The sequence below is a fragment of the Bubalus bubalis genome, chromosome 15 (assembly GCF_019923935.1).
Source record: "Bubalus bubalis isolate 160015118507 breed Murrah chromosome 15, NDDB_SH_1, whole genome shotgun sequence".
NCBI classification, from domain to species: domain Eukaryota; kingdom Metazoa; phylum Chordata; class Mammalia; order Artiodactyla; family Bovidae; genus Bubalus; species Bubalus bubalis.
Genome location: NC_059171.1, coordinates 9,887,986 through 9,902,758, shown reverse-complemented (window position 1 = coordinate 9,902,758; position 14,773 = coordinate 9,887,986). Strand labels below are relative to the sequence as shown.

Here is a 14,773-nt window from a genome sequence, read left to right as displayed (position 1 = left end):
TTTGGTTTCATTAGGAGGTGACTCCTGAATTAAAACTCTCAGAAAGCCCTGCCCTAGTGCCTATGTCTGACGTCCCAGGGGGCTTGGCTTTTATTTTTTATTTTTTTTTCCTCTCTTTTTAAGACACTTTGACCCAAAGATTGAGACAACTGGGACCTCCTCTGTTCAGAAAGGCATTTCTACCTGATGGCTTAATTAGTGTACATGGCACTTAGTTTCTACAGATACAACCCTGTGGTGGTGGTGGTTTAGTTGCTAAGTTATGTCTGACTCTTGAGACCCCATGGACTGCAGCCCATCAGGCTCCTCTTCCATGGAATTTCCCAGGCAAGAATACTGGACTGGGTTGCCATTCCTTCTCCAGGGGATCTTCCCAACCCAGGGATTGAACCCAGTCTACCACATGTGGGCAAATTCTTTACCATTGAGCCACCATGGAAGTCCCAAACCCTGAATTACAAAGTTACTTATGTTATTGATCTTCCTTTGACTTTGAAGAATTGTGTTATTGAGAATGAGTGCTATTCATACTTCCATATTATATATTCTATTCCCCTCCCTTCCAAAAAAAAAAAAAAAAGTAAAAGACACATAGAAGAAAAAGCAACAGCACTCTGGATTTATAAAGTCAGAGTAAGTTTGGTTTTCAGAGTCAGAGTCTGAGGTTTTTGTTTTAATGCTTTTCTGCGTGTGAAATCGTCTTCTTTCCTCTTACTCCATTTGAGATTGCCAGAATCATCTGTTAACAAATGTGTCCTCAGTCTTTTTCCAAGTGCTGGGCTTGGTGAGGATTCAGAGTGATGGGTACACAAGATTTCTTCTGTTAAATATATACATTCCTTGGAATAGATCTGATACAAAGAAAGCAGATTACCTTTGTAAACTAGTAGTATATGCTGCTTTGTGCATGAATCTTAAGCAGGATGTCTGAGCAGACTCAGACCAATACTGACATGAGTGAATCTAATAATTATTAAAAACAATTTCTTTGTTCATCTCCCTATTTTTTTCATTTGAAATTAATAGTTGATCAAAGATATTTCATAGATTAGCCTTTTTCACTTGGGTAAGTAGCTAGATCTAAAAATGAAAGTATCAGGGAGCCTATTTTAAGGTTAATAGAACTGTGTGTATATTTCATGTATCCTCTGCCTTCCTCAGTTCAGTTCAGTGGCTCAGTTGTGTCTGACTCTTTGCAACCCCAAGGACTGCAGCACGCCAGTCTTCCCTGTCCATCACCAACTCCTGGAGCTTGCTCAGATCCATCGAGTTGCTGATGCCATCCAACCATCTCATCCTCTGTCATCCCTGTCTCCTCCCGGCTTCAATCTTTCCCAGCATCAGGATCTTTTCCAATAAGTCACTTCTTCACATCAGGTGGCCAAGTATTGGAGCTTCAGCCTCAGCAACAGTCCTTCCAATGAACATTCAGAACAGATTTTCTTTAGGATTGACTGGTTGGATCTCCTTACAGTCCAAGGGACTCTCAGGAAGTCTTCTCCAACACCACAGTTGAAAAGATCAATTCTCCACGGCTCAGTTTTCTTTATGATCCAACTCTTACATCCATACTTGACTCCTGGAATAATCATAGCTTTGACTATATAGACTCATCAGCAAAGTAATGTCTCTGCTCTTTTATACACTGTCTAGGTTTGTCATAGCTTTTCTTCCAAGGAGTAAGTGTCTTTTAATTTCATGGCTGCAGTCACCATCTGCAATGACTTTGGAGCCCAAGAAGATAAAGTCTGTCACTGTTTCCATTATTTCCCCATCTGTTTGCCATGAAGTGATGGGACTGGCTGCCGTGAACTTTGTTTTTTGAATGTTGAGTTTTAAGCCAGCTTTTCCAACTCTCCTCTTCCACTTTTATCAAGAGGCTCTTTACTTCCTCTTTACTTTCTGCCATAAGGATGGTGTCATCTGCATATCTGAGGTTATTGATATTTCTCCCAGCAATCTTGATTCCAGCTTGTGCTTGACCCAGCCTGGCATTTTGCATAATGTACTCTGCATACAAGTTAAATAAGCAGGGTGACAATGTGAAGCCTTGACATATTCCTTTCCCAATTTGGAACCAGTCTGTTCCATGTCCAGTTCTAACTGTTGCTTCTTGACCTGCATACAGATTTCTCAGGAGGCAGGTCAGGTGGTCTGGTATTCCCATCTCTTTAAGAATTTTCCACAGTTTGTTGTGATCCACACAGTCAAAGGTTTTAGCATAGTCAATGAAGCAGAAATAGATGTTTTTCTGGAACTCTCTTGCTTTTGCTATGATCCGAGGATGTTGGCAATTTAATCTCTGGTTCCTCTTCCTTTTCTAAATCCACACGAACATCTGAAAATTCTCAGTTTCATGTACTGTTGAAGCTTGGCTGGGATAATTCTGAGCATTACTTTGCTAGCATGTGAGATGAGTGCAATTGTGCGGTAGTTTGAACATTCTATGGCATTGCCTTTCTTTGGGATTGGAATGATAACTGACCTTTTCCAGTCTTGTGACCACTGCTGAGTTTTCCACATTTGCTGGCATATTGAGTGCAGCACTTTAATAGCATCATCTTTTAGGATTTGAAATAGCTCAGCTGGAATTCCATCACCTCCTCTAGCTATGTTTGTAGTGATGCCTCCTAAGGCCCACTTGACATTGCACTCTAGGGTGTCTGGCTCTCAGTGAGTGATCACACCATCATGGTTATCTGGGTTATTAAGATCTTTTTTGCATAGCTCTTCTGTGTATTCTTGCCACCTCTTCTTAATATCTTCTGCTTCTGTTAGGTCCATATCGTTTCTGTCCTTTATTGTGCCCATCTTTGCATGAAATGTTCCCTTGGTATCTCCAATTTTCCTGAAGAGATCTCTAGTCTTTCCCATTCTATTGTTTGCCTATATTTCTTTGTATTAATAGCTTAAAATGGCTTTTTTAAATCTCTCCTTGCTATTCTTTGGAACTCTGCTTTCAGATGGATATATCTTTCCTTTTCTCCTTTGCCTTTTGTTTCTCTTCTTTACTCAGCTATTTGTAAGGCCTCCTCAGACAGCCATTTTGACTTTTTGGATTTCTTTTTCTTGGGGATGGTTTTGATCACTGACTCCTGTACAGTGTCATGAACCTCCCTCCATAGTTCTTCAGGCACTCTGTCCATCAGATCTAATATGATGAATCTATTTGTCACTTCCACTGTATAATTGTAAGGGATTTGATTTAGGTCATAACTGAATGGTCTTGCTTTTGGACATGAATGAGCAACTTCACTTTCTTTGACTTTGATTGTTTTGAATAGTCTAGTGATTTTCCCTACTTTCTTCAATTTAAATCTGATTTTTGCAGTAAGGAGATCATCATCTGAGCCACAGCCAGCCTCTGGTCTTGTTTTTACCGATTGTATAGAGCTTCTCTGTCTTCAGCTGCAAAGAATATGATCAGTCTGATTTCGGTACTGACCATCTATCTTCCTAGTGGGAGGCAAAAGTTCCTCATAGGTGGAGCTGGAATCTGGTATCCTGTAGAGCTTACAATGTTTGAATATGAAGGCATATTTTGTTTTTGCTTTTATATAATCTTTCTTTTTTAGTTTGTTTATTTTTAGTTGAGTGGTAATTGCTTTACAATATTGTGTTGGTTTCTGCCATACATCAACATGAATCAGCCATAGGTATATATATGTCCCCTGCCTCTTGAAGTTCCCTCCCACCTCCCGCCCTGCTAAGTTTATGAAAGTGAACGTGAAGTTGCTCAGTCGTGTTCGACTCTTTGCGACCCCATGGACTAGCCTACCAGGCTCCTCCGTCCATGGGATTTTCCAGGCAAGAGTGCTGGAGTGGATTGCCATTTCCTTCTCCAGGGATCTTCCTGATCCAGGGATCGAACCTGGGTCTCCCGCATTGCGGGCAGACGCTTTACAGTCTGAGCCACCAGGGAAGCTCAAAGTTTATGAAGAAAACCTAAAGAGGAGCCATTCCCAGTTTATTAATGGGCTTAAAGGTAGAAGGGGTGAGACCTGCTTCAGGCTTCTTATCCACCCCAGGCCCAGAGGGAAGCTCATGCTGTAGCCAGTGCCGGAAGTGGTGCCTGGGAACTGCATGCATTCGGCGGCATATCCTTTAGTTGAGTTGTGTGATCCGGTCCGCTAGTGTTTGCAAAGTGGAGTAGGTTCCCTGGTCAGAAGGAGCCTCTGCACACCCTCTCATTCCTGTTCTGCCCTTACAGGCCAACTTGCCCCTTCTGCAGCGTGAGCTCCTCCACTGCGCGAGATTGGCCAAACAGAACCCTGCCCAGTACCTCGCCCAGCATGAACAGCTGCTTCTGGATGCCAGCACCACCTCACCTGTTGACTCCTCAGAGCTGCTTCTCGATGTGAACGAAAACGGGAAGAGGCGAACTCCAGACAGGTGAGAGGGGGGAGGACCCCAGACCGGTGACATGAGGCCATGTTTCATGTCGTGTTTCAACTGCTGACTGACACTTCTTGCAAAATAATAAACTAGAGGGGCCGCAGGGAATCTTGCTCTGGCCTGGGGTGTTGCAGAATGATGAGTCTCTGGCCTGTGCAGGTTAAGCTTTGTTACTTGTATTTTTGTTTGTTTGTTTAGTTTAATTGACCTGCAGCACTATGATAGTTGCAGATGTACAATCTAGTGACTTGATTTTTCTGTGCATCACAAATCATCACCACTGTTGCTTGAAATGTTAAAGTAAAAGGTAAAGATGAGTGACACTCAAATGTGCCAAGTGCCGCTGATGTTTATTAGACACACAGTCAGTACAGGCTTTCCACATTTTATTGTGCTTTATTGTGCTTCCCTTCCTTCCTTCCTTCCAGCCTCCCCACCCTCCCTTCCTTCTCCCCTCTCTCCCTTCTTCCCTTCCCTCTTAAATTGAAGGTTTGTGGCAACCCTGCATGGAACTAGTCTCTTGTCACCATTTTTCTAAAAGCATTATTTGGTGTCTCTGTGTTACATTTCAGTAATTCTCACAATATTTCAAACTTTTTCATTACTATATTTGTTACAGTTATCTGTGGTCGGTCATCTTTAATGTTAACCATTGTAATTGTTTTTGGGTTTTTCAGAAATAAATTGTTTTTTAATTAAGGTATATATTCTTTTTATACATAGTGCTACTGTACGCTTAAGAGACTATAGTATAGTGTAAACAGAACTTTATGAGCACTAGGAAGGAAAAAAAAAATTTGTGTGACTGGCTTTAGTTGCTTTATCATGGTGATCTGCAATTGAACATATAGCATCTCCAAGGTATGCCTATATTAAACTTCTCATATACTATATTATTCATCCAAAGCACATATTTTATTATTCCAATAATTTATTATTCCAAGTTTTCTCAGAACATGATGGTTTTGAAATCTGGCCTAAACGCAGTGCAGTAGCTGTTTAATTTGGATTTTGTATGAACTAAGAGAAAACTTTAGTGAAGCTAGTTGAACTGAGTGAATATAAGAGTTAAGTAATAGAACTAATAGGTGGCATTTTTTTCTGATAAATTTTATCTACTAGTGAATATTCGTTCTACCAGGTACTCTGCTCTCATAACTGAGAATTCTAGGAAATGTAAAATAAACCCCCTTCTCCATGAAACCTTGCAAATTAGTTGCTGAATGATGCATATACATGAAACTTCCAAAGTACCTTATTAAAAGGAGTTTCCTGAATACCTCAGCTTCATTTATAAATATTTTCTAATACAGAAATATGAAGTTTTATTAGCATCTTGCATTTGTAAAATATGGAGAATCTTAAAATGAAACTGTATTCAGAAACATATTTGTCACATGCTTTGTTTCCTTTCTCTGTTTATCCGTTCACTCTTTCTGCGTTTTATCATGCAAGAGTAGACCGGCCTTTGAAAGGTTAACACTGGCGCAGATTCATAGGCGCTTACGCTCCTTCTATCTGTGACCGACTCAGCTACCCTTAAATGTATTAGCTGCTTTGCAAATCAGAATGTTATTAAAAGCCAGCCAGTTTACATATAGTTATTACATAATCCTCTGTTAAGCAGTTTTTATGCTACAATCTCTGGAATTTTTCTCCTCGTGACATGGGACCTCTTAACAGTTTAAAATCCTAAAGCAAAGGGTTAAATGTTAGTTTACTTCTGACATCCTATAGACCCAACCTCCTTCCTTGACCTACCAACAGTGCTACTTTCTTATTTTTGCAAGCTGTATTTTCCTAGTCATATTTAAGCATTTGGTACATTAGCTTTAAAGGCAGTGCTTAATCCAGGTGTCTGAGTGACGTGTCCACGTGATGCTGAAAACCAGGGGTCAGCCCAAGGATAGATGATTCACATTTGTATTCCTGTCTGATCCTAACCTTTTACCCTGAAGGGAATCAGCCCTGTGTGCTGATATGGAGATGCTTTAGTTCCATTTTCCCAAGACAGTGGGGTAAAGGAAGTAGGGAGAGACTAGAAGGAAAATTGGGAAGGAGGACATTTATTTGGGTGGAGGAAGGGATAACACAGAAAGGTTTAGATGACTGTGATAAATGTAAAGATAATCCTATAGCCAACATTAGACATGGACACAATCTATTCTGGAAACTTTAAATGCTAAGTAACTGTAACAGGCAGAATAAAAACCTGTTTTATCCACTTCTCCATGTTTTCAGCCCTCTGTGCACTGTTTCTGTCCCAGTGTTACAGGATATGTGAATATCCTGTAACTGTAGACCTTTCTTGAACAGTACTGAGGTAAGCTTACCAATGTGCTAACATCGATGTGGAAACTTTGTATGAATTCCATAGAAGATCGGCATTTTTGTTGCAAAGATCTGTAACTGTGTATGCGTGCCTGTTTGTGTTCAGTCAGATAGAACTTTCTTAAAAGCCCTTTAGTCTTGTTCCCCTCTGGTTATTCATAGACAGTTGCTGGAGTCAGAATTCACACAGTTGCTCTTTGGCTGGAACATTCTTTTTCAAGTGGAACCCTGAAGTGTGTGTTATAATAGGAAGATGGCAAATAGATTTCCTTAGAGTTAGGAGGAAGGGTAATGAGAATATGTTGTGTAAATACATTTGTATCTTGTGGGAATTTCATCAGAGCCAAGAAAATATGGGCCTCTACAGTATTTCTTTGCATATATTTTCTGCATCTTGTTTGCATATGCATTTTTCTATTCTCCGGTTATTTATCTGTATATCCAGATCTACTATATGAAATTTTATAGAGTATGGAGCTGTCTGACAGCAGAGCTTTTTTTGTTTTACTGAATGTTTTGTTGGTGCATATGGTCTGACATGGATGAGCAGCCACGGTGAGATTTTGGAGTCTATTAAACTGGCTCATTAAAAAGATCAATCTGTTTCTGTAATAACACTGGGAACCATCAGTCACTAAAAGAGGGAAAAACTGACACCTGAGGAGAAAACACATTTTGGTAATTTGTTCATGACATGTCATGAACAAAAGAGCACTCTATATTTTGTTTACAACTTTGGGGGTTTAAATTCTGTGACGATTGCTGATTTAATCTACTCAACAGTCCTCACGTATTTCAGGGATGGATTTTGGCAAATGTAACTTCTCATCCTTAAATATGATTGTCACTGGTTATATTTTTTCTTTTTTTAAGCATTCCTGTTATTTACAGAGAAATGAATACTCCAGGGAAGTCTCTGAAATCTTTTTTTTTCTGTACAGAACAGTAAAATTTATTCTACTTCTTCTTAAAAATACTTCTAGGGTGAGTCCCTGAACAACTATACTAGATTTGTAGGTCTGTGGTAGAATAACTTAGAACCCAAATGAGAAAGAAGACAATTCATTTTAAAATCATGCTTTTTTTTTTTTTTTTCTAAATTACCAGGGAAAGCTAATAGAAAGTTCTGATTTCCATTCTTTGTTCATATGTAAAAGTTTGTTCATCTTGCCATTCAGTGATGGAAAAAGCTGAGGAAGGGAATGTTGTTATTTAGTCACTGAATTATGTCTGACTCTTTTGTCATCCCACAGACTGTAGCCCGCCAGGCTCGTCTGTCCATGGGATTTCCCAACCAAGAATACTGGAGCAGGTTGCCATTTCCTTCACCAGGGCATCTTCTCGACCCAGGGATCAAACCCGCATCTCCTGCATTGGTAGGCAGGTTCTTTACCACTGAGCCACCAGGGAACCCCAAGGAAGGGCATACAAACCATTTTTGGAGCTGGTTAAATGAAGTGACCAGTTTCAAACAGAGACTGGAATTTAAGAGCCCTCTTTAAAACTGCATACCAATGGTCTTGAGGACACAGTTTCAAGTAGGATGAGGAGGGAAAGAGCAGTTAGACAAAGGCTGCATTTTTTTGAGACTACAGAATAGAGAAAAATCACTGCATTTAAAAAGATACTTTTTTGTGTGTTAATTATCATTTGATGTCTTTTTCTCACAGCTTTGCTGTTGCAATGTTTTGTCTTTAAAGTTGTGCTCTCACCTGTTATGGCGATTTTCTGATGCAGAAACTTTCTGGCTTAAGAAATACTGGATGCTTGGGGCTGGTGCACTGGGACGACCCAGAGGGATGGAATGGGGAGGGAGGAGGGAGGAGGGTTCAGGATGGAGAACACATGTGTACCTGTGGCGGATTCATTTTGATATTTGGCAAATCTAATACAGTTATGTTAAGTTTAAAAATAAAATAAAATTAAAAAAAAAAAAGAAATCAAATCAAGTGATCATTGATCTTATATGGATAACACTGTCTCCACTACGTTATTCCCCCTTTCAAGTGATCGACGTTAAATCTTAATCCCCTTCATCGATCTATGTATTTTTTATTATCATTTTAATGTAATTATGCTTTAAGTTACTCTCAGTTGAACACATCTTGATTTTTATTTTGAAGGCAACATGCTTGCATGAATGTGTATTTCCTCCACCCCCAATTATTAAACATTTTTTTTTTTTCAGATTTTCTTGAGCTTTAGAAGTATATAATTTGTCAGCTGGGAGAGATGTTATGGATTTACCAGGCCAGTCTTTTATCTTGAGGAAACTAAGACCCAAAGAAACTGCCTAAAGTTACAGGACTTCTTAATGGAGAAATCAGCATATTTATCAATACATACCTGAAATCTTCCAGTTGCACAAAATATGTTTTAATGAGCAGAATGTGGATAAGGAAAGCTCAACTAAGAATTATATCTTTTTTTCTCCTTACTTTCCCTCATTTATTTCTTCTCTATAATTGCTCATGTGGGCAAATGCAACAGTTGAATGTACTGAGGTTTTATAAATCTTTGTAAGGATAGAGGATCCACAGTCAGCCTGGTTTCCTGCCTTACTGAGTAAATTAGGAAACACTGAATGTTTGAGGGTCATAAGGCAGTCGTTTGAAACCGTGTTGGTTGAATATATGAGATTTGTTAGCAAGGTGCACACCAGCTGAACCTGTTAGGTCCATTTTTTCCTTTACTGCAAAATGAATGAGATTTCAATATTTTTGTCAAATTGACTCTGCAAATAAGAATTAAATATTTATTATCTAGCATGTTCAGTTTTCTATGAAAAATATGAGGAATTTATGTCACACATTCTTGTTTTGTGTTGCATTTTTTATGCATTCATCAGTTTCAAGAAGAGAGTCATCATTCCTGTAGAAATGACTTTTTTTTTTTAATAATAATCACATCAGTTGTGGAAGCTTCTAGTGAAATAGTGCTTACATGATGAGGAAGATTACATGGCTGTCGAGAACATTTTGGTCTCCCTGTTCTAGCCTCAGTGTTGACTTTGCATAGGTTCAGCCTGGCTGGATAATATATATGAGCTCACATGGCTTGTAAGAGGCATGGATGGGATTCTAGCTCCTAGGTTCTCTGACTTTAATTCCCCATGCTCTTATAACTACATTTGTAATACCATAGCCTCTGAACACCTCAGCTTGAGAAGCAAGCGCTTGGTTAAGTTGTTGAATGCCAGGTACGTGTTAGACTCTTTATGTAGATTCTCTCGTCCAGTCCTCTCAGAGCTCTGAAGTACCCATCCTGTGACACATGTAGAGATTAAGCCTCGTGAGTTCATAGGGCCTGCAAGTAGCAAAGCCAAAATTTGAATGCAACTCCATAGCCCCTGCTCTTTCCAACATACGTTCTGGAGTGGCTTTGTCTGCTTCTGATCTCCCATACCACTTTTGTACTCTTTTTTATGATACCTACCGAGTTCAGGTCCTATGTAACAGTATTGAAGCCTTGTATCCCTTATTAAACTGTGTTTATGGTAGAAGTTTGGCTTCCCTGGTGGTTCAGATGGTACAGAATCCACCTGTAAAACAGGAGACCCAGGTTCCATCCCTGGGTCAGAAACATCCCCTGGAGAAGGGAATGGCAAACCTCTCCAGTATTCCTGCCTGGAGAATTCCATGGACAGAGGAGCCTGGGGAGCTATAGTCCATAGAGTTGCGAAGAGTCAGACACGACTGAAGTGACTTAGCATGCTCACACATGGTAAAGAGTTTCTTGCTAGCACACTTTGAAAAGGAATTTAAGTCTACCGCTAAACCATAATTGGTGTTGGGAATCATGTCTTGCTTATTTTGGTGTGTCCAGTTAAGCTCCAGATAATGCATGTCACACATGCCAGCTGTGTAAAACAAAACAAAGCAAAACACTACAAACAAACAACAACAAAACACTAGTTCAACAAGTAATCAAAATTAAACTTAATACAGTCATTTTTAGTAGTGTAGCAAATGGTCTCTCCCCCAAGAGTCTTTTTTGCTTTCTTGTTTACTTTCTATCATTTTAAAAGATGCATCTCTGAAATACCCACATCCATGAAAACAGCTCAGGAACAAAGTGCCGGTGATTGATTCACTAACAAAAAACTAGAGGGCTCCAGTTGGGGTGTATAGATGACAGATTAGAATAAGAAAGCATAGACCAGATAGCGAGAGCTGTAGCAGCTGACTACTTCAACAGTGGCCAGAAATGAGCAGAGATGAGGGGACAGCCACTCCTAGGCAGGTTGTCCAGCAGATGGAGAGCTCCTGGGACTTGTGTCCAAAGCTTTCCACCTTCTCCTTCGGGGAGAGAAAGCTCTGGGAACCTGTGTATTGTAATCCTTAAAGTTCCAGTTATGGTGATTTTGTCCAGACTGGCCAGCATCCACGTGCATCTATCTTAGTTACTCCAGAAGGTGTCAGCCCTCCTCTCAGGATGTAATCACCCTGGTGGTGGTTTAGCAGTAGAGAGCTGGAAGGCACTTCTTTCTGTGTGGCTCAGTAGTGATGGTCCTCTGTCACTCGGCACTGCTTTTCACCATCTAAACATCCCACTTCCTGCAGGGTGATATTTCTACAAACACAGAAATCCCCACAGGTTGTCCTGAAGAATCAGGTTTGATTTTCTTTTTAAGGTAGCAGGGGAATCTGTAATGTATTTTGCTTCAGATGCATTATTCAACACCGCTAGAAGGTGGTTATGTAAAATTCTTATCTGAACTCACCTATTTCCTGAAGAGACTGTTTACTGAGTTGTGTTTTGAAAATATGATGCCATAAATGACTCTTCTCCCCCTGCCCTTTAATTCTAATGTCTGGTCCTTCTGTGGAAACCTTAACAAACTGCATTTATTAGAAAAGGAAAGGGACATTTGTTTAAGATTAAGTCATTTATGTCTTTGAGCTTTTCTTCAACAGAACTGTCACCTCCTGAGATTTAGGCATAGACTGCTTTCTAAAATACGAAAGTAAAGTTGTTGTTGTTGTTGTTTTTTTAAGACTCAGGCACTCTCTGAGCCCTGCCTCTGACTGAGATGCCTGCAGAGACAGTGGTGTGATGGAGCTAAGATAAGGTGTCTTAGGTGGGGCAGAAGGACCTGTGACAGAGAAGAGACTAGTGGCAGGACTTGATTTGGAGCAGAAGGTTAGAGAGTATAACTCTACAGAGTTATAGAGTGGCTTCTAGTTTCTATTTTGGGGCTAAGTAGAAGGTGGCATAATTGACTGGTATCGGAAGTATCAGAGAAAAACAAGGTCGGTTTAGATATGTGCCGTTTGAAATACCTGTGGTCAAAGGGAGAAGTCAGTACCTAAGGCAGGTGTTTATTTGTAACAGGACTGACTTTTTAAGTTTCTTCCTTGCCATTCTTGGCTTTATTACGCTGTACCAATTTGCCTTTCCCTAGAATATCTTCATAGTGCTGTTTTCCCCATTTAAAAAACATTTTAATCTCAGAAAAAACTCTGTGTTCCTGTCATGCAGGAGATTGCTTGGTCCTCTTATTCTGATTATTGCCATGATCTTAATAATATTTTTTCTTCATTTTTCCTCATTTCCATGTTACTAAGGGATCATCAGTGCATACTAGCCAATTATGACATTTAAAGTATTTTATATAGAGGAAAGTTTTTTAAAAAGCTTTTCTTTCTCAAATGAATCAGTTTACAGCCTCTCTGAAGAGGAGCTGAGAAAACAGCCTGAAGTGGGATAAGGTGTCAATTAAGTTTTCTAAGTATTTTTTTTTTAAACATGTTTTATTTCCTATTAGTTTCATTTTACTGGGCAAGAAACTCAAGCCAGAAAGTTAACTTTCCCAAGTTATCTCAAGGTCACACAACTGAGTCCTGAAGAATCCTCTGATGACCTCAGACCCTGAGAGAAAGTGATTGGGATCTAAATGTTGAAGTAGGTTATATTCAGAAAACTTTCTTCTGAAAAGGAGATAGAAAATAAAAAGCAAACCAACAAAAAATGCCTTCCAGAAACCCATGAGGTGTGACAGACTTCCTACTGGAGTCTGAGTCGTTTTGAGAGTGTGTTGGTATGGGACAATGTATGTTTGTTAGTTTTGCCTAACACATTTTGAGAAGGTAACAAATAAACATGCAAATTTAGAATTTGCCCCCAAGCAATGACATGTTGGTAGTTGTAAGCATTTCTAAGAAGCAGACAAACAAATAGCAATTAAGTTGTTTTGGTTAGCTTTTAAGGACATAACATCCTTTAAGTAGGATTGGCTTTATAAGTACCCTTGAATGATTGGAGGAAGTATCAGGGAGGCTTTTCATACCTTTATTTCTATGGGCAGTTTTAATGTTTGAATGCTTTTCTGGTAAAATATTACCCTCCCTTTGTGAAGCGATGAGCTTTATTGTTTGAATTGTTGCAAGAGTTATGAGACCCAGAATAGTGACTGTCCCTGGCAGGGGTATGACAGAAATGTCAGGACAGACCCAGGAGCTAGCTCTGCTTCTTAGGACCTTACTGTCCTTGTTTTAGGAGGGAAAAAAAGCTTCAGTGCGGGCTCGCTGAAGTAATAACACTGACCAGAGGGCTGAAGTATCAGCAAAGTTAAGTAACATATCCAGCTACTTTGAAACTAGTACGACTTCTTCCAGTGATGTATGTTTTTATTATCTTTGAACAAGGAGACAGGAAACCAGTGAGCTGAATTGGTTTTGACACAATTGGGTATTTAGAAATGATTTTATGTTTATATATTTAGGCTGCTAAAAGATACTTAGAGGATATTTTCTATTTCTGCATAAAAAATCAGCTATAAATAATATACTGTTCAAAGCAAAGCACAAAGAAGTTCTCTGTTGGTTCAAATGGTTGACTTAGACATAATTTGGCTAGTACACCATCAACTTTGTGTGTTTCGATCTACATAACCATGACATTTAAAAAAAAGATTCATTTATTTAAATAGAGGTATAGTTGATGTGAAAACTTACAAAGTTTCAGGTATACAACATAGCGATTTATAATTTTTAAAGGCTGTACTCCACTTATATAGTTATTATACAATATTGGCTGTATTTCCTGTGCTGTGCAAATGGCATTTAGAAATAAATATAGAATAATTGAATTGCAGAGTTTTCAAACTAGAAAGGACCTCAGAAATCATCCTAGTCCAGTGGTTTTCAAACTTGATTTCAGCAGCTGACTATTTCCTTCAAAAATGAAACTGTTAAAATAGATTAAAATGATAAGTGGGTTCCTCTGGTCCTTTAAATCTTGATTGTTGGGGTAAAAGCTCTTTATTGCCAGCAGAATCCCTAAGCATTTCAGGTGACACAGTTTGAAAACCACTGATCTAGTCCAACCCTTTCATTTTACAGATGAGCAAACTGAGGTCCAGAGAGGTTAAGTGGCTTGCCCAAGGTCACACAGCTAGTCGTGGAAGAGCCAGGACTAAATCTCAGGTCTCTTGATTCCCAGTCCAGTGCTCTTTCCACTACACCACACTGCCAGTAAGGTAGGTGCTGTGTTGACATTATGTTCATAGCTACTAATAGTCTTCAGTATTTTCTGATTTATGCTGGAAATATTTATGCATTGACTGTTGAAATATATTATTCAGAAATGTGTAGGATATGGAAATACAGATGAGAATCACATAGTTATCCTCTTAGAAGATAAATCTAGAATGCTTCTGTTCACTTTTAAAAATTATTTTAAGCAATACATTTAGATAATGTTTGAGACCCTTTAGTCTGGTCAATGATCAGTGTGTATGGAGTCAGGATATTTGAGGGTCCACCCTTTGACAGGAGCAGCATTGAGACTTCTGTTTGATACTCCCCTGAGAACCGTGCCCTGCTGGCATTTCCAATATCGGACAGTCTCCTGGTTCCAGAACATCTTTCTCCAGCACGCGCTGGGCATGTATTCATTTCCCATTGAAGTCTGCAGTTTCCCTTGGTTCTTAGTGCGCCTGCACCTTCTACCTGTAACTCCTTTGTCATTCTTAATCTGGTGTGTGTACATTGTCACTGGGGCTCTACCCTAAAGGGGCATAAAGGACGATTCACCATAGATGCCT

General features: G+C 39.4%; 1 protein-coding gene across 10 annotated transcripts in view; it reads left to right on the top strand.

Annotated features, from left to right (window-relative positions):
* The window catches only part of RUNX1T1 (RUNX1 partner transcriptional co-repressor 1), a 151,440-nt gene that overhangs the window by 99,371 nt on the left and 37,296 nt on the right, over positions 1 to 14,773 (top strand). For all 10 annotated transcript variants that reach the window (XM_025265018.3, XM_045162773.1, XM_025265015.3 and 7 more), the window contains one exon: positions 4,211 to 4,392. In XM_025265018.3, coding sequence (XP_025120803.1) covers positions 4,211 to 4,392 — 182 coding nt within the window. The remainder of the gene's footprint in view (positions 1 to 4,210; positions 4,393 to 14,773) is intronic.